Below are 20,710 nucleotides of genomic sequence, written 5' to 3' on the forward strand. Positions count from 1 at the left end.
CACACACACACACACACACACACACACACACACACACACACACACACTTTAAAAGCTCTCATATGAACCAGCATTTACAAACAACTCCTCCCCATTCGACAACTTGCAAAGTGCACGCACACGCACACACACGCACACTTTACAGCAAATAAACAAACTCTCAGGCAGAGCGACCCAATCACAGACCTCCCTCGTTCGTCTCCTATACACCTGTGGCAAGCTCCACAGCTCACCATGACAACCTCAGCAGGCTACACTGGGAATGGTTTTTACAACTGTGTGTGTGTGTGTGTGTGTGTGTGTGTTGTGTGCGTTGTGTGCGTGGGGTCTCTCCGTGTTTCCACAGAAAGAAAAGAAAAACGTGTTAAAAGGGCGTCAATCTAACATTCAGGTCGCCGCTGCACGTTCAATGCTGTGAACTTGAAGGTGATCTTAAAGCTTCATTAATTAAAACAAAAAAAACATTCTTTCAGAAAGAACGGGTTTTTGTTTTAATCAATTAATTTCCGATACGAGAGCAGACTAGGATTTGAGAACAACCAGAGCAGGAGATTATCATCTGATGAACAGAATGCAGGTACATTTAGCATGGAGGCGTTTGTAAACACAAGGCAAACCAGACTTTCTTGGCAATCAATCACTTTTTATGAATAAAGCAATAAACAACTGCAGACCAATGCCATTCCATTTGTATTTCATGTGAATATGGAAAGCTACACTTTTGTCACAAGAGCATAAAGTTCTTCATAGATCTTTAGCCCTTCAAGAGGGTCAGTGTGTTTTATGCCAGATTGATGCATTTCACTTTAAAATGTACAAAATAGGACCTGAGGTTCAACCGCCACAGTCTCACAAAAATCCTGTGGGAAACACTATTTTCATATTTGCAAGATAGATGTTCTTCTCCGATTACCATTGCAGCAAAACTTAACTCAACTTGAAGAGTGTGTAATGGAACTTCAAACTTTTCAAATTCTCTCTAATCACACCGGTGGGACTGCAGAGTGACATTTAGGTTTCTGTTATACGATACAAAGCAAAGCAAAATAGTTTTCTATCCTCACAAACGCGACATCATTTTTGCATTTGAGTGCACGTGTGTGTGTACGCCCGGTGTGTGGGGGAAGGGAACGGGAGAAAACAATGCCCTCGAACCAGCACTTTGAAAAACAGGTAGAAAATAGCAGAAAACAAAAACATGTATGCACATTTCAGCCAGTGTACTCTGTTGAGATTCCACATGTGGAGATGAGAGTATTAGCAAGGGACACTCACCGAGCTGTTGCAGTGTGGTCGCCTTCACCTGTGCAGGAAGATTCTCCGTCTGCAACAGACTTTCATACGCTTCTTTCGCCGCTCTGTATTTCTTCTGCAGGCAGAACACGAGGAGAGAGAGACAGAGAGGTTGTTTCAGTCAGACAAGAGGGTCAGTGTTTTATGGTTCTATCTGGACAGACACAATGAGTCTTAAGACCTCCTCACACTCGTAATGGCCAGCCAGACAGAGACACACACACACACACACACACACACACACACACACACACACACACACACACACACACACACACACACACACACATTGTGGAAGAGGACAGGCCGGACTCAACACATCTGGCAGGTTTAAGTGCTTGTGTGTGTCTGTGTTTAGGTCTATGTGTGTGTGTCCACCGAAGTGCACGCTTTGTATTTTTGGGAAACCTGAGCTGGCTGGTCAGAGGTGAGCCCGCTGTTTGTTTTAACTTGACGACCTTGCAGACCTTAGGTCTGGACCCATACGTCGAGGTGCGTGTGTGTGTGTGTGTGCATTGGCCGACTGTTCTTATCAGCTCAAACACAAGTCTTCTTGAAAGCAACCCGCCCACATCTCAGACCCTGCAGTTCCTAATGCCCTTGTGAGTGTGTGAGGAAACACACACACACACACACACACACACATACAGGTCCTGGACTCTTCCTGTCTGCACACACTAAAGACACCTCAGGGTAAACACCGACACTTGGGGCACATAAAGGAGTGAGGCTCTTAGTGGTTCCTTCCTGCTTGGATTAATGATCGTCATGAAGCCAGACGACAAACACTGATATGACTGAATACCTGAATAGCTGCTCGACTCCTCACCAATATAGACTCGCTGAAATAAAGACTCAAGTAAAGAGATCTAATTCTTCTGGCGCAGAAAATCACCTCAAGTGTTCAGACTATAGTTTAGAGTAGCGCTGCTGCAGACTTTTCACGGATGTCACATGACCACAGCAAGACGTTTTAATACAGGAGAATAATGGATGAGGTGCAAAGACCGCCTGCTGTGTCCAGTATTAGTTTCATATTGGGAGACTTTGTAATGCATCATTCCATTCAAATCATGGTCACACCGAGAGTAAGAGGCTATGTGTAAATAGTAGGGCTGCACAGAATAATTCAAAGCTTCATTCATAACGGTGACATAAAAACTGTGTGTCAACTGAAGCTTACATTTCCCAACATATTTCCCAGCATTGCAAAGAGAACCAACAACAAAAGAAATAAAAGTGCGCCTGTAGCAACATCCTTGCTGTAGAAACACAGACTTCTGCATGTTCTGAATCCTTTTACATGAAAAGCTGCACTCATTCACAAATAAATAATATAGACTTCTCTTCAACCAAAACCTCCGGTTACGGGCAAAACGTAGAGATGGAATGTTGCATCTTGGTAAAGCTCTGGTTCTCAATAACTGAGTACGCAATAAATCAAGACGTAATTGGGTACGAATTGGGATGCATCTAAGAATAGATTTCCCTCAATTAAAGTTTTGAATATAAAAAGACATTGGGTACAGCCCTAGTATATAATCATTCATTCTACACCAGATGTGCAGAACAAACAGCACGTCAGCAGCACAACACCTGTATCAGTTTGAAAGAGACGAGGCCGTAGGAGAGATTGCTCATCTCCCAGTTATCAAAAATAATAAATGGACCGATTGACACTCTTAATGGAGACCTGCCAACCAGTTAGAATCATTTCATCATTGTTGATTGAGAATTTACAACCAGATTTCTTCTTAGTTTCATTCATAGTTTTCCAACAATGCGTACTACATATTGGAGGGCTGAAAATACTTGCCGATACAGTTCAACAATGGCGAGCAGCATGGCCCTGACAGCTGTTTCATCTGACTTAAAAGTCTAAATGCAGCATTGAATGTGTGTTTACAGCCAGTCAAAATAAAACAGAAGAGTCAACCATCAGCAGCAACTTGGTGGCTGAACGTCACCTGTAAACTTGTACATCCGTACGCAAGATTTTAATTTGATCAACACCCATGAAAAGACAATTAATAATCTTCCCTTGTGTACGATTTAAACTTTACGTCAACTCAAAGAAAGATAAGAGATCAGAGCGCAACAACAGCTCTAAAGTATCCTCTTACTTAAACAACAAGAGACACTGGCGGCTTAAAGGGGGAAACTATTGGCCTTCATAACATGAAGCTTTTATGAATTATGATAACATTCATGTGCTTCAGAAGGGCACTTAGAAAATGAATGGAACGCAAACAAACAAGAATTATATACAATCAACTAAACTCAGGCAGAATTGAGCGTATTTGTAGTAGTAGCTTCATTCACAGACTACTTATTGTTTGTTCAAAGAGGGGAAGCAACAGCTCATGCGTGTGAGAGCACGTCTGTATGTCTGCTAATAATAAGCAACTTCTTTAACCATTCAACCACAGGACATTGAGCGTTTTGAAGATACCATGAGATCTAAGAGATGAACACCATCTTGCTCAAAAGCACTAATAACAAAATAGAATAATAAGCCTCGTCAGAGCCCTTCTAGAGAAAATGTGACCGATGCTTCTTTTAACCTCCAGAGCTGTCTATGCAACAGTTTATACAACAACGTATGCAACAACGTTACACTGCCCTACATTTAAACATAAGAGATTGTAACTGGTTTCTTACCTGGCTCTCATGTAAATGAGCAATGTGGAATTGAACTGTGGAGAAAGAGAAGCAGAGAGAAGAAGAGTTTGTGATCGGCGATATTTCAAAGTCACCCCGTGGACCTCAGTGGGTACAGATTGCAAACAGTATGGAGCACAGATGGGAGGGGAGGGGAGTAGAGGGAGGGGGGGGTACATGTAATCTGAAATCACAGTGTGTATGTGCAGCACTTCCACATCTCTCTCTGCATGTGCTGTCTCCTAGGCAACCCCAGTCTTGGGCAGAGTCAGCAGGGAAACGGCAGCAGAGAAAAAACACTGCTCCGTAGAAATACTCCTTGAAATATGTGCCGACGAGCTGCTACACACAATCTAATGACGGCTTTCGGCAGCAGCGTGTGGCTGGTTTAATTATAACGACAGTACTTACTTTGGTTACTATAAAGACAGTACTTACTTTGGTTACTATAACGACGGTACTTACTTTGGTTACTATAACAACGGTACTTATTTTGGTTATTATAACGACGGTGCTTACTGTGGTAAATATAACGACGGTACTTACTGTGGTAAATATAACGACGGTACTTACTGTGGTAAATATAACGACGGTACTTACTGTGGTAAATATAACGACGGTACTTACTTTGGTAAATATAACGACGGTACTTACTTTGGTAAATATAACGACGGTACTTACTTTGGTAAATATAACGACGGTACTTACTTTGGTAAATATAACGACAGTACTTAATATGGCAAATATAACGACAGTACTTAATTTGGTAAATATAACGACAGTACTTAATATGGTAAATATAACGACAGTACTTACTTTGGTAAATATAACAACAGTACTTACTTTGGTAAATATAACAACAGTACTTACTTTGGTAAATATAACAACAGTACTTAATTTGGTAAATATAACGACAGTACTTACTTTCAGCTTTGGACAAAGTGCAGAGATTGGAGTCGATCAAAGCCAGCTGAAAGTGCTGCGCACAGGGAGGAGGAAAAAAAAAAAAAAAAAAAAAAATGATTTCATTATAATTACATCAACTTTTACACAATCAGCTGTCTGCCTTTTACAAATTGTACTTCTACAAAAGGTGACAGCAGGATAAAAATAAACATCCCCTAATTCCTACTGGCAATGAGAACATAAAGCACCGCAGGTCTTGATGCTTGTAGAGAAATCAGAAGTTCTTAATCTTGCTAAAGATCCACAACAAACCACGGATGAACCCTGCTGACCGTAACCTGAGAGCACAGCGATAGCCAGCTGAACCTTACATGTTCCCGTTTGTTGGTCACTCATCTTCCTCCTCTTCCTCATGTGCAGCCAGACAACACAGCGTCCTCGATACGAGTCACTGACGTCCAGTTGTTACGCCGGCATCCTGCCCCCGTCATGTGAACTACAGACAGTGTTGCCGGGTAGGACAGATGTCTGCAGAGGCTAAGCCTGTGCTGCCAAGGCGTGGCACGCTACCAGGCAGTATCTCCATCCAGGGTCACTGAACAGATTAGCCCACGAGTGGGTCACACACACACTCACAGAGACGACTCTCTGGGGCTTTTTCTTCCGGTTTTATCCTGACCCCCTTTTAGGGCTGCCATTCAACTCCACTGCTTCCCTCATGTGTTGACATGTTGCTAAGCCACCCGTGTGTTCTGACCTTATGTTTCATTGTATTGCATCACAAATATGCAGAGCACATTTAGATACTCCTACCAGCAGTTTAAAAAAAAGGCACCTGAGCTGTTAGAGTGGGGAAATATCAAATTCCAAGCGAGGTGTCTGATCCTGTCAATCTGTAAAGGGAGTGCTCGGGCACCCATAGGTGGCTTCAAGGTGACAGGTTCTATTGCAGCGCCAATGCAACGCAGTCACACGCAGCTTTGTGCTTTTAAAAAAAGGCACCAGCAGTATCTGGGTCAGTTAAAAACTCCCAGCTCTGGTGCCTCCTAAAGCAGGAACTGCACACAAGGATCTAGAACACAGTCAGAAAACAGACTGTTCTACTGGTGGTGCCGTACTCCACTGGTCAGCTGTGGTGGATTTGTTAGAGGGTAAAAAGAAACGGTGGAATCTTATCGCTAAATATCAATATCTGCTACACACACAGACAGTCAGGAGATTGCTTAGAGCAAACTCATTTTAATCAGAGCTGTGAGCCGCAAAACATCACAAACACTCAGCACATCCAGATGCCTAAATGTCAGAGAAAGTGTACACACACAAACACACACACACACACACACACCCCCACACACAAATGCATTACCTAGATCGCTGGCACACCACACTCCTCCTGGAACCCCACTGCATCCTCCCGTAGATATCTCCTATCCTTCCCTTCCTTCTCTTTCACACTTGCTCTGCCACCAGGCAGATAATGCAGCAGGATTGTCAGCTTGGCATTCCACCTCCCTCCCCATGTCTCGCCTTCCTCACTCTCTCTCTCTCTCTCTTTCCGTCTCTCTGGTATCTTTCTCTCTCTCCCTCCCTGCTCCTTCCCCCTCTTCTATCCTGGTGTCACTGATTACTATTCAGCAGACGGCTGCAGTGGAGAGTGCAGAGAGATGACACAATACCTCAAAGCTGGAACAGGCAGCACACACCACCTCTCTCCCCATCTCCCTCCCTCTGTCTCACCTCTTTTCTCAGCTCTTCTCTACGGCTACATGGCTCTACGGAGACCGCCAACTCATCACCTCACCAATATGCAGCGCACAAATCTCATTTCTTCTTTCTGTCATAGGCTAAATCAGCAGCCACTGGTGGAATGAAGTTGTCCGTGTATATCGCGGGTAAAGAAGAGCAGTTTGGTGCGCTTATATTAAGAATTGCAGTGGCTGGCTCCTAATTAGGTTACAGTGTATTCTAAGAAACTGCAGGCATCTTTCCATCACTTCGCTGCCTCTATCCAATGTGCTCCAAAAGGAAAGGGGGGATGAATGGAGAGACAGCACCATGAAACACACATCCTTCATAGAGACCTCTACGTTCCCTTTATCCCGACACTCGTCATCTGCAGCAAACGGTCTTTGCCGACAATTTCCTGTTTTTCCATTTCTCCCTCTCCTACCTTTCATTCAATCTCAGCTCCTGTAAGCACCCACCCCTCCCTGTGGATATCTGGGGCAGTCATGTGTGCGGTGTGTGTGTGTGTGTGTGTGTGTGTGTGTGTGTTGCTGGCAACGAGCCAGGACCAAGAGGGAGGGAAGCATCCAAGACGGAGTGAGGACGTGCAGCACGTGCAGCACACTTAGCTCAATACTGAACCACCTCCAGGATCAATACACACACAGATTTACACACAGCGCATCGTCTGCAAGGCACCACACACGCTTTTCATATTTAATTGTGAAAAGATAGACTAAACAAATCATGAACGCTTACACAAAGTGAGGCATACAGCTTATTAATTAAATGTTTATGATCGGTCCTCGTTATTGGACAACGCCTAAACACCAGGGAACAACACCGGGACTGAAGAAGGTGAAACAATAGATACCTACTTTGCGAAACTTATAGTATTTAGTTTGCTTGTTTAGACTGTGTCAGAAGTGCCGATTCAATTAATAATATTACTAGAGTTCATGAACAGAATTGGAGAATTAACCATTCAACGCATAGCTTATTAGTGCTCTGCAAGGCTCAATTATACGCCAATGCATTAAAATGCAAAATAAAAACTCCTGTGACAGAATGTCTGGAGTAGCACAAAGCCCAGGATCCGATAGCAGTCTGTCCCCGAAGGTAACCAGCACTCTCAGACAACAATAGATCCATAGGCTCCCTTCAGAAAGCCCTCCGTTACCGCCGGGCCATCTATGGCTCACAGGTGTCAGGAGATAGGCTCGTAGACGGGGTTTAGCTCAGACAGACGGGACAGATGATCCACCAGCCTTTGTTAATCCGAGGACTAGAGAGGTCAAGTCTGTTTAGGCAGGGAGGAGGCTTCTATCAAGTATACAATGCAGACGGGCAGGAAATGATTCCATGAAAAAAAAAAAGAAGTTTACTATCAGGCCCTGCTTGACCCGACCATGACCCGAACCAATATAAACATCAAGATACACATTTCGGTCTATTGCACTCTTTGAGAAGATTTACCTTTAAGCTCGACTCGTAGTCCGTGTTGACTTTAAACATGAGCCCCAGTCTCAGGTGAATCTCTTTAGCTCTTGAGAAGCCGGGGTCGACGTAAAGCACCTCCTGGAACGCCTTGATTGCCCTGGAAATAAACACAGAAACAGTGTGTTTAATGAAAATAGACAAATAGCAAATCTGAAAATAACCCATCTTATTATTATCATCATGCCTCATTCTTCTACCACCTGGTGAGATCACTTTTAATCAGCTGGTATCAGTGGTGGTTTCACAAACATTCACCAGAGCTTGGCAATATAAACTCAAACATTACAATATAACTCAATACCTCAACATTGATAATGTGGTGATCATTTGGGTATGGCTGTGAATAGATATCGGAGATTTAAAAAAAAAGTGTAAATGCAACCAAAAAGCATCGGAGACGAGGTGAAAGCTTGTTGTTTTTTTTTTAAACATCAATAGGTGGTTTGAGATGAATTCTAGCCAGATATCGACAAGGTGCACATGCAGCCATCTCCCCAAGCTGCAGCTCAAGTGACACGGAAATAACAATTCATTCGCCACATTACAGCATCTGGAAGCAGATTCTTCAGCAGTCATGTACTTTGATGATAGTTGCTAGCTAGTAACTAAACCGTAGGTTGTACTTTAACTGCTAAACCTCACAACGTGTTCTTCTACTGGTGTTTTTGTCTCCTTCAGGTGCATTACCACCAACCTCTGAGCTGTAACCCAGATTACCAGGCAGCACGCGAAGAGCAAGACAAATCCAATCAGACTTGTGATTTGGCTAACGGAGACACTGCACGCAAAAAGAATATTAAACTACACCCAGGAACGTATCCGCATACGAGACCCATGAAATGTAAATGGGGCCTATTGGTGATTGCATACAGCATTTCATTTCATGCTTTTGATTGGAGACCCTTGCTGTTGACACTACCGTAAATAGATGTCCTTACATCTCGTGTAAAGTTTACTTTTCTTGCGTACATGTTATTATCTAACATTAATACCACAAACTATTACTTGGGAAATGCAATCATTTACGCTCAGGAGCCTTTGACCCCCCCCCCCCCCCATTTACACCTGGTATCAACATGTGCTCTGTATCTGGAGGCTTTATATGGATAATGATATCTAATCATGGGCAGTTGCATTACGCCTGGTACTAAATTGTTGTCGTTATTTCATTTCTGCCTGCCTGTTTAATCAGACGATAAGCTTATAACAGAGCGATGGTGTGCTTAAAAGTTTAACTGGAAGAGTCCCCTACCGACCAGCTGTCAGTCATTAGAGACGCTCTGCACGGTGTGAAACGATCAGCTAGATTGCTTAGAAACAGATTCACTACGGCATCGCTTATTTTAACAGAGAGACAGTCGACAGCAAACAAAGAGTTTGTGGATGACAGCTGTTAATATTGTCTGCAAAAATCAAGTCACCTGATAATCCTCTCACCTCTTACAGCAATAAACTCTCTAATCCTATCATAACAGTATTAAAATAAAAAGGGTTCATTAAAACAAAAACAAACGCACGTTTCCAATTGAAGCCACTCACTGTTTAGCAATGACAACAATAGCAAATGCATGTCAGCATGAAGCCTTTTCCCTGTAACGTAGCAGCAGAGCTCTGAGCTCACTGCTGACTGGGTGCCCCCCTCAAACACACACACACACACACACACACACACACACACACACACACACACCGAACTCATTGCCCCTATTCCCGTCTTCCTGCGCCTCCTCCCCGTTTATCTGGTCCCTCCCTCTCCCTCCCCCTCCCTCCCTCCCCTCTGCGTTCACCCTTTCCTCGCTCATTGACAGAATCCAACATGAATGCTTGGAGAGCTCAGCTCTTCCACAGAATCGCTTGTGACACACAGCGTACGTCTGACTCCGGCCAAAAGATGAGCAAAGAACGCCTCTCTCCTTTAGGAAAAGGGCACCTGACAGCAAAACAACTGCACACTTTTCCAAATAGGGCATGCAAAAAATACTGTTTGGGTTCATTTGAGATTTTATGGCATAAATGTTCCACATTATCTTGCAGCGACGCTCGTTTTGGATAAGATTTTTGATTATGGAACAAACAAATATTCATCTTTAATACCATCACAAGCTCCTGTGGACAGCCTGGATAGTCGGGCCGGTGTTTCATCCCCGCGAGGTAACATGCACCACTTGACAGCTCAGCATTCCTTTCGGGCCTCGGCCTCAGGGTGACGTAATCCCTCCTCGTGAACCCAACTTGACACGCTCCCTTCCCCCCATTAATACATTCCACAGGCCTCAGTGATGGCGGCATCCAAACTTGGCAGGGCAACAAACACTGGAGGCCTTCAAGTTCATGGATGATGTAGCGGGGGGGGGGGGGGGGGGGGAGGGGGGGGGGGGGGGAAGGTCACCGCGAGCCAGAGGAGGTTTCTGAACCTGGAGGTGAAGTGGTTCGGTTCAGAAACTGAACTGCTAGCTTGTGACACCTGCAGGAGCAGCTCAAAGTTTATAGTTTACACACCCTGTAGTAAAGCTGGTGCAGCAGAAGATGACGTAATCATTTGGTCGTGGACACGTGATCAGAGCTTTTCAGACGTGACTGTCGCAAAAAGTTCACTGATAAAAGCACGATGAACATGTTGGAGGGTTTTACAAAGAACGCCAATTCATTGCTTTAGAAACTGGAGGTCTTAAATATATTGCCAGCCAAATCAAGTTTACAGGATATTCAACTTTTGTTTTATTGTAATGCATTTAACACGACTCCTTTCTTAACAGGACTTAAAAGCAACAGTATGTTCATGAATATGAGATATGAGTTTACTGGTAATTACAATTCCTCCTCAGCATTGTAGAGGTTGGCGCTACGGTGCCACGCACAAGTTTAAACCAAGCTCGACACAGAAATTAAATGGTAAGTGTGTGGCCTAAAATGTGCAGACTGCGCCCAATCCCGAGGTGTATAATAGAGTTCAAGCTACAGCCTCCAAAAGTGCAATTGTCGTCTCTAATCCAGTCAACAGTATACACACAAAAACACAAAGAGACATTGAGTTAAGTAGCAAACAAAGTATGATTTCCATGTATTAAACAGCTGGATTTCATCAAGCCTAGTCTAGCCGTTAGTGGTACGAGAAAAACAAGATGTTAGCGATGCTCTGCTCCCAATGGGACAGAGAGATGAGGTTCACTACACATGATGTGGTCCCAAAATGGCCTCTGAAACTGTACGATCAAGAGAACACATTTGGCAACACAATCCTCTCGAGAAACTGAGCCCCGGTGGGTGAAGCGTTCACCTGGGAGTCTACTGAAGGACGTTAAAATGAGCGGCATGATTTTAAATCTTAAAAGACTTTGCTTGGACTAAGAAAAGAGACCAAAGAAATGTTGTGGTTTAGCTTACTAAAGCAGGAAAATCATGCTCAACAAGCACAACAAGGCCGACTTCAGTATGTGCAAAGCGCACCATACGATCTGCTCTTATCAAAACACGATGACTACCGCCACACTAACGGATCTCCCTGCTGCCGCTTTGCAACCGGTTTTCATGCGATGGATGTCGAAGCTTCTCTCTTCTTTGTAAAACAACAGCAAAACCAAATGCACTCCATGGGGGGGACCACCAAGAATACACAAATTCTCAAACAGTAGGAAACACAGAACGACCCTGTAACTCTACTGACAAGTCATAAAGACACCCAATAAATCTGTGTGAAATAGTCAAGACAGTTTGAGCATAAAAACCACCAAATAAGTCAGGACATGAATGCAGCTTTCAGCCTGGATAGAGATCTCACTTGCAGCTCTCATTACCACAAACTATTTAGCTTGAAGGCTCTAGCTCTCCTTGTGGATCTTCAGTTTGTCTTGGTTCTTCTTACTTAGAGGGTTCTAATTAGGCATGTAAATGAGTTTCAATTCTGCCATTACACGAGCTGATGGAATCCAATAACACATGATGTTTCTAACTGAAACAGGACTCATGTTCCATGAAAAGGACTACTGGTTTACTTGGTCCCCACAGATGACCCCACACCCAGGGGAACCCATGAAGAGAATCAATATCAATTTAATTATGTCCGCTAGTCAGATATATGTTTAACCTGGCGGGGAACCGGCTAGCCTCGACCACAACAATAAAATACAACAGCTCCAAATGACTTGTGTTTAGATATTGTATCTTGTTAGCTAGTAAGCTAGCATTTCATCTGACAGCTAGTTCAGACGCAATGGTTACATTTTGTATGCGTGAACCAGTGAAATAAACATACAACTAGCAGAGCTTCAGAGTAATTTCAAGGCATCTTTTGGGAAGCAAGGCTAGCAGTTCCTCCCTGTTCACAGTGTTTGTGCTAAGCTAAGCTAAACACATTCTGGAGCCCACTCTGTACTGAACACACAGAGATGAAATGATGATACCAACGTTCTCACCCTAGAGGTAAGAAAGCCAACGTGTATTTGCCAGAATGTCAGTATTTCTTCAAGACAAACTAAATCTTTGATAAACCGTTACCAGAGACCATAATCATGGTGGGAGTGGCTGACGCCATGCATGCAATGAGTTTTATTTAAAGCACTTACCACTGAAATGCGTTGTAATGGAAGTAAACCATGCCAAGGCCATATAAAAAGGCAGCATTCTGGGAAAAAGAAAGTGTTGGAAAATTGTTACAAACAAGAACAAAACCTCTTCAGTACATTGTAATGATTGTTGTTCACAGCTTAAGGAGCTAGCAGTTGTAAACTTGATGGTGTCATGGTATATTCATATAGTGTATGTTCATTACATATATCTGCACCAATTAAGGGCTACACTCAAAAATATATATTCATTTATTCTTTTGCTTGATAACTTGTACCAAGCTTTAAATTCATGCAAGAAACCGTTTTCTAGGAGAAGAAGTTAACCTATTAGAGAATTAAAGTCTTTACATATGCAGTACAGGTGAATTTGTTTCCCTTCAGTGCAAGCCACTTAAACAAATGTTTTAACTAATCAAACAGAAAGAAGTGGGCAGTACCGACCTACATGTGTTAAGGTATTGATCAACATGATAGCAGAACTAAAAAGACATACACCAGAATTACACTATACCCTATAACAGGCATAACACATCATACAAAGGTTAGAGTGGGTACACAGAGAGATTCAGCCAATGAGAAACACCAACACACTGAGCATAAATCAATGCATTTTCCATTGTCAACATTATTATGTTGACATATCTTTCCTGTCCTTTAAGTATCCCAGTTCAGTTAACCACTCCAGTCTAGCCCCGGCCAATAAAAGCCCTGCTTTTGGGCTCCAAACTCTTTTCGACATCACTACTGCTACCAAGAGAAGTCTGCTCCACCATCCCATCATCGAGCAGAGGGTAGGACCTTCACCGTGGCAATCTGTAATTCAGAGGAGCCCAAAGCTGTCAGTTTGAATCTCAATCCAACCCTCGGCACCTCTGTTTAACAGCCATTCCAAACACTGAAGCGTCAAACCAAACGGGCCTATTCACCCACAGAGAGAGCACAGGCTGGACGCCATCGTGTCACAGCCGATTGGACAATTTAACTCCAGGCCATGAGCAGGAACTGTAGGCAATCTAAACCGAGGCAAATATTTAAACAGTGTCTCATCCACAATAAAGGTTTCACATCCTCTTAAAGTCCTATGCAGCAAAGCTCATTGGAATGACACATGCTCCATATTAGTGAAAGTAAAGACCACACAAAGGTTTCAGATATTCTGGCTGATTAGACCTCTGCTCAGGTTGAAGGTGGGCCGGAGCTTTGATGGGAATTCATTCGGTCACAAATCTTCATCTAACCAATAAAAACGATAAAAGTGCAATTTGTCCCGACCAAACAGGTTCATCAAAGCTAACAGGAAGAAGTCACACAATTAGTCTCAGCCAGATTAACTGAAAACCTGTATGGGTGAACTGTATACTGTGAAGTGGTAGAAACTTTCAGAGTCCCTGAAGGATCACAAGGGATCTGAACTACTTTAGCATTCCCTTTAAGTTGTGCATTCGGCATGATACACAGCCCAGTTTGGGGAAACACTGATGGATGATGTGACACTGTACATTACGCATCTAATGCTCACTACTCCTATCAAAAGGCGGAGCTCCGGTAGTGGACAGTCACTGGTTGAAGTGACTGTGGATGTTGAATGTATGGTGCTATGTATATGGCTGCAGTGGCTGTACTGTGACTACACTCACCATGGGCCAAGAAAACAAACCACAGTAGTTCAGCAATTCAGTAGCTTCAATACAACGCTCAGCTAGCACGACCATGTCAACTACCAAAGCACAGCCAATGGCTGCAGCCACAGTTACAGCAACGGGCCATCACAATCAGCAGCAGTGAAAGAGCTAGTTATTATAAAAAATAAAAGAAATTCCATTGGAACCCTTTGGGGTCTTTGTAGGAACAAGTTTCAAGGCAGCAGTATCGACGTATGAACATGTAACGGCATGAGAGAGAAACAAGTAGAGCCTGACAGACCAACTGTCAAATAAGCAGCAACCTGCAACCGTCAACGTGGTCCATTCTCGGGGTCCATATAGGCGGCTCTGTATTCCCTCAGAGACAGTTGTTAACTCTCCGAGGCTCTCTTTTACCGGTAACCTGAAGATTTGCATTATTCTGTATGTGCTCGCTGTTACAAATGTGCCACATGGCGCACTCTGGCGCATAAAGCCCTCTCAGCGACCTTACATGCACTCAACAGTATATCACGTCCATGTGTCCGAAAGAAATCAAATACATAGAACAGGCTGACAAGCAGCTCAATCTTTTTGTGTGCACAGCACTTAAGTTACAGTACAGGAGTCCGCTTGGTCTGCATTCTAGGTGTTGTTGCTCTTACATGTATTAGGACACTGTGGGTAGTCCAGTACTTCTACATGACTTTGCGAAGAAAACGTGTTTTTTCTTAAAACATGGTTAATATTGTATTGTAAAAAAAACAAATAGTGCCTGTAATGTTGAATGTTTTACAGCAAACTCACCTTCCAGTAGTCTGGCTGTAAACTGAAGTACCTCTGGTATGCAGATAATGCTGAGAAAATGGTGTGATGAATAAAGAGGGAGAGACACACAGAAGGAGATAATGAACAGTTAGTGACAATGTTACACGATCAAGATATTCAACTCAGCTAAACAAAATGTAAAATCAGAATAATCCTTTGTCAGCAGCTTTTAGCTGTGTTAACCAAAAGTATGAGTGTAGAAAAACAAAAGCAACAACGACAGACATCAAATGCCTCGTCATGAAAATCTAGCTATCAATTCTTCATTCATTTGGATCCCCATTAGCTTCCACAACGAGGTCACTGTCTCACTGGGGTCCACATAGAAATAAACTAAAATCACACAGGATCAATAAAACAAGAAGAGGCGTAACAAGCCAAATGATATAAAAGGGCAGACAATAGTCAAATGATCCTGCAGTTTTGAAAGGAAGAGAAAGGTGCTACAAAATAAAATAGAAAACAGCAGCCAGGAGGATTTACACATGGATTCTCTCACCTTTTGGATAGTCCTCCAGCAGGAGGTTGAAGTGGCCCAGCTGGCAGAAAATGTCAGGGTCCACTTTCCCCTCTGCTTTCAGGATGAGGGCATCGTAGCAGCTAACAGCCTAAACGAAGGAGCAAGAGCAGTGTAGAGTTAAAGGGGCGCTACACGGCTGCAATGAACGATACAGATTTAAATGCATATTACAGAAAAACTATCAACGATTAAGTTATAAACGGTCGATAAAGCCAAGAGGTGATGATCACACACAGCTGACGATATACTACCCAAGTCTTCCAGGGCTGTTTTGCATAAAACCAACGGAATACCCAAAACACAGACCTCGTCAGTCCGCAGTTAAACGTCTAAACAAATTCCTCTTGCTCGCCCACACTGCAGCCACTGAAGAGGAAGGATTAGTGAGCGTGTGGGACACAAAATAATTATGTTGAAAGCAATACGTTATAATAATAAAACTAATATTCAGATGAGTCAAAATCTGGTATTTTAATGTTGAATAGAGCATCGCCTTCAGCGTATGCTATTCTTGTTGAGCTTTGCCATGGCCAAAACAAAATAGACACCAAATACTAATTTCTCAAATCAAATGATTCAGAAGCGTATTTGTCATAGATCTGAAAGCAAAGGACGGGGTGAAATGAAGTCATCGTACTGTGACATACTGATTCTAGAACAGTTCTGGATGTCCGTACATTTCTTTTCTTGCACAGTTCATTCTGAAGACACTCAGACCCTTTTGGTCTGTTTGTAGCATTAACAATATGTTTGTGTTCGTAACATGGGAAGCGATGAACTCAAGTATCTAGTATCACAAAAGAAGATCTCTCTCTCTCTCTCTCAGATGGACCCTGCAACATTGCCACGTCCAGTTATCTGGATATAGACGTCTGCAATGCTAACGCAACAATAGCTTAGAAGCAATAATAATGTTTCTCACATTTGCTTCTTGTTTTGAAGAAGTTGTAGTAACATCTGATCTTCCTTGAATGACTCATTCTAGAACAAACCACCGTTAAAATAACACAGTAAGCATATTATTAGTGAGGTTTATTTGAAGCACATGCAAATGCTCTACGGCTCTGTGAAACAAACAAACAAAGCGTACTTTACCTCGCAATGTCTGTTCACATTATGTGACAGAGATTTTGACGTAGCATCTTTTCAGAAAATTGACTCTGGACATTTTTCCATTTGGTGAGCAAGAGAGGTAATTCTGATATCAAAGTGCACAAATCTTTTGTAGCAGAAAAACTAGCAACTAACATCCCTCACTGCACAGTCCCATAGGTAGATATCAAGGATCGTTATTTGCCAGCCAAATGCCAATCATCTCCTTTGTGGAATGCAAAAAAACATGTTCTAAAGCTTCATAAATGACGTGGCATAATTGTATCTTTACAAAAAGATTCCGTATACAACAGAGCAATATATTTGCAAGTGACGAGATGAACCGCAGCCGGTCTTGTAATAAAACATGCATCACTCATCACTGGAAAGCCTACGACATTGAATTAAATGCATAAACATCAATGTTGCATTTGTTTAATTTGATTGAAATAAATGTCATTCTTTGAACAAGTGCTGTGGTGTAACATGTGTACAACTGTTAAAGTGTTGCTAGTTTCATGATCGAATCAATTAGAATTGTAGGTAGACCATGTTATTTAACTCTACCTCATATCCTCACAATCACAGAAGGAATCATTTACACATGTGCCTTTTCCACACACGTCCATGCCATGCAGCACATCGCCACCATGCATTATTACACACACATCTGAAGTGCTGGCATGATGCCAAGCTTATAAATTGTGCCACAAGGGTTAGCTACACCCTGCGGAGACAGTGTGATTCAGCAAATTAAAACAATACACTTACACCTATCCTCCAATTGTGAAAAGCACAATATTGGGATGGGACTTAAATTAACGAATATCCTTATCTTTAGCCGAGTGGACTCTGTATCAGTTTAAACAGTACCTCATGCTGAACTAATAGTCTCCCTCCCCCCCCCCATCATTTTAAAATGGAAGAGTCCAGAGAGAGGATGTAAAGGGAACTTGGCATCAATATTGATTTATTCCATAAAATTATTTGATGTGACACACACAGCCTTATACATGTGAACGTTATCAAGAATACAACCCCTACAATCAGATCTTATAGGTGTGATGTTATCATATGGATAGGCCTGAGTGTGGAGGACACTGACAGCAATAAATGAGTGCATGGCTGAGCCTAATCTGGAAGTACATCCGAAACAAAATAACGTTACCAGCCAGCCCTTCCATAAGAAACCCAGAAGCCACATGTTGAAGACATGGTAACATGGAGTGCATCTACCCGGTGGCTGCGTGTGCACCTATCGCTACACACACTTAGTTAACTTCCGCTTTTTAAAATTGGTCATCTTTGTTTCAAACACTGAACGCCTTCGTCGGGATATGGCTTTTTGCAAATGGTGATTAGCCTAGCCACCGCTGCTAGTTAGCTAGCATAACGTTTGCTAGGTATTTTCTTCTTCCCACCCCCGCCATCTTGGAGCCAATACTACCAGCCATTATTTATTTTTTAATGCAACCCTTAAAACTACCACGTTTTGCGTTCATATTTCTCCCCCTCGATAGTGTCAGATGAGATGCACATATAGTAGCTATGTGTGCTAGTGGCAGTTAGCCGCTACATGCTACCAGAGAGTGAGCTGACGCACAACCCAAACTCTTAGCTGCCGTTATTGAGGATGGGACGGAGGGTTTAGTGGGATATTATATTATTTATAAGCAACTTAATGTCTCTCCTCTCGTTAAGGACGTGTGCTTTCACCCTCTTCTGAGGCTCGTTGTCATACTTATAACAGTTGGGTGACAAGGTGTTAAAACATCAGCTTAGTTTAGCTCGACCAACGTTACACATCAAATGTAACAACAGTTGTAACAACAACGTGCTTTCCCCTCCAACACACACACACACCTGCCTCTGCAGGCCCATTGTGTTTATACCGATATCATATTTATATATCATATGTGTTGATAGTATTCATATCGTCTTGCAATTGTACCGTTTGGGGCTCATTTAATATTGATAAACATCACAAGAAATGTAGCGGAGCCGTTTGTATTCTGTACTTTAGCGGTGCAAATGTTGCCTAGTTGGGAGGTCTGTGCCACTTTATTTCAGGTGTGTTGTGCACTAAACAGAGGAGATATAACCGTGAGAGGAGCAGACACTGTGTTTCCTATTCTGTGGCATACCTTTAACAGCAAGGCCTTCGTTCTGGCGCCATCTTCTTGAAGCCTATGAAATCCAAACAGTGAACTGCAAGTAGAGGACAGACAACACACACAGGCGGTTCCGTGTTACTTGAGGGGGGTGGGGGGGGGTAATCATATTTGTTTATTTAAACATGTATTGCCAAACATTAAGAAGTGGGTGAGACTGTTTACATAGCGGATCGTCTAACCTGTCAGTTTCGGCCAAGCTCTCTTTTTCTTGCGCTGTTAGCTTCGGAAAGTCCTCTTCGATATCAGTCGCTGTTCCCGACGCCATTTTCTCCTCGTCATTACCAGCAACGCCGAGGCTCCGGGCGGCAGCAGATGCGGCGGCGGTGAGCGACACTCCGCACGATTTCATGGGAAAGAAATGGGAAGATCGACGGGACCGAGTGACTCCGGGAAAACGCAGTAACAACGAAAGTGTTGCACACTTAACGTTATCCAGGACTACAACGGGGCGTAGCGGTACTTCTTGCCAAAATCCTCAAGGAAATGATCCCTTCAAGTTACCTTCCACACTCTTCATTGTACATCAAAACACAGCGTGTATTCCAGTGCCAATTTATGCATGAAGTTGATGTAATGTTGGGTTTTAGGAGTGAGGGTTTACTTGGTAATGTCGCAAACTTCCCCAACCATCGGCTCAAAGTTGTTGTAATTGTGTCACATAGGCAAACGCACGCCGCCGCTGTCGACACGCCCTCCGTTCACCCTGGCCAATCAGTGGCCGGCGTGTGCCGCCACGTGACGGTCTCCAGTTGATGTGTTGCGAACACGCGGACGAGCACGCGCACGCACACATCAATATGCGCTTCACAAGACCCGCCCCGAACGCCTGCGATTGGCTCCGCACGTTATATTATGATTACGTAACTGTATTGTAAAGCAAAGCTATTGGTCAAAATAGCTGTCACGTATGTTTGTTGCAACGTTGCACAGATAGATGATAGATAGATAGATAGATAGATGTGATGAAGTAATTCAAATTAAATATAATTTTGTGTCATTTTAACATTAAGAGGAAATGGTCATTTCCATCACGCTACAATCAAAGGTGTTTTTAAAACAAAATTACGATTGTGTTTTTAAAAATATCGAATAAAATTGTACACAGATGTAATGTATACATTTATTTATTTTCAGAATTTTACAGATAATATTTTTACATTATTTGGATGAAAGTTTTCAACTGTTTTAGTGAAGTCTTTCAGTTAATTTCTTACATGGTACAATCATGAGTTTTTCAATTCTATACATTAATTGTATATGCATAACTGCACAAAACTACAAAATATTATAAGTGTGACTGTGTTATTTTGTTAATTAATTTGACTTTAAAATATGTGTTGTGGTGGAGATTACATTGTTTGGTGGAAAAGACATGTGACAAACAATGTTCACTTTTATTGTCCCCGACACAAAGTAACATTAATTTTGAAATATAACTTATAATATAAAGTTATCCAAACTTAATGCACATTAAATCAAATGTCAGAATATTGCTTCTTCCTTGCTGTGATGTTCTGAAACCTTTAATCAATTCCAAAGGTTAGACTTCATAAAGTGCAGGGATGACGGATTTTTGTAAGCCAACACCGGACGTTGGCATCGCACTTGTTCCCTCGACAGATTTCAGTATATTGCAGAAAATAAACTCTGTTGCAAAAACGAGTTTACTCACGCGTTTTTGTTTAGCAAAGATAATCTTCACAACGGAACCCCACTTTTATGATTTTTGAAGCGTCTTGCCAAAGTAAATATCTAACGTTAGGCTTGAGAGAACTCCACCACGGTCGTATTAGCACGAGTACACAAGGAGGCTGTGAGGGAGGA

General features: G+C 42.6%; 1 protein-coding gene across 4 annotated transcripts in view; it reads right to left on the minus strand.

The window, feature by feature from the left end:
* kdm6a (lysine (K)-specific demethylase 6A) overlaps window positions 1-19,561 on the minus strand; it is a 33,069-nt gene extending 13,508 nt beyond the window's left edge. For 3 of the 4 annotated variants that reach the window (XM_031873291.1, XM_031873293.1, XM_031873290.1), the window contains exons 1-9: window positions 19,066-19,561; window positions 18,857-18,920; window positions 15,600-15,708; window positions 15,080-15,129; window positions 12,648-12,706; window positions 8,062-8,182; window positions 4,879-4,933; window positions 3,955-3,989; window positions 1,276-1,369 (exon numbers count right to left, since the gene is read on the minus strand). In XM_031873291.1, coding sequence (XP_031729151.1) covers window positions 1,276-1,369; window positions 3,955-3,989; window positions 4,879-4,933; window positions 8,062-8,182; window positions 12,648-12,706; window positions 15,080-15,129; window positions 15,600-15,708; window positions 18,857-18,920; window positions 19,066-19,235 — 757 coding nt within the window. In that variant the 5' untranslated portion in view covers window positions 19,236-19,561. The remainder of the gene's footprint in view (window positions 1-1,275; window positions 1,370-3,954; window positions 3,990-4,878; window positions 4,934-8,061; window positions 8,183-12,647; window positions 12,707-15,079; window positions 15,130-15,599; window positions 15,709-18,856; window positions 18,921-19,065) is intronic. The other variant, XM_031873292.1, reaches the window with a different exon arrangement.
* Window positions 19,562-20,710: the final 1,149 nt, after the last annotated feature.

The sequence above is a fragment of the Anarrhichthys ocellatus genome, unplaced genomic scaffold (genome assembly GCF_004355925.1).
Source record: "Anarrhichthys ocellatus isolate YVR2014 unplaced genomic scaffold, GSC_Weel_1.0 scaffold71, whole genome shotgun sequence".
NCBI classification, from domain to species: Eukaryota; Metazoa; Chordata; class Actinopteri; order Perciformes; family Anarhichadidae; genus Anarrhichthys; species Anarrhichthys ocellatus.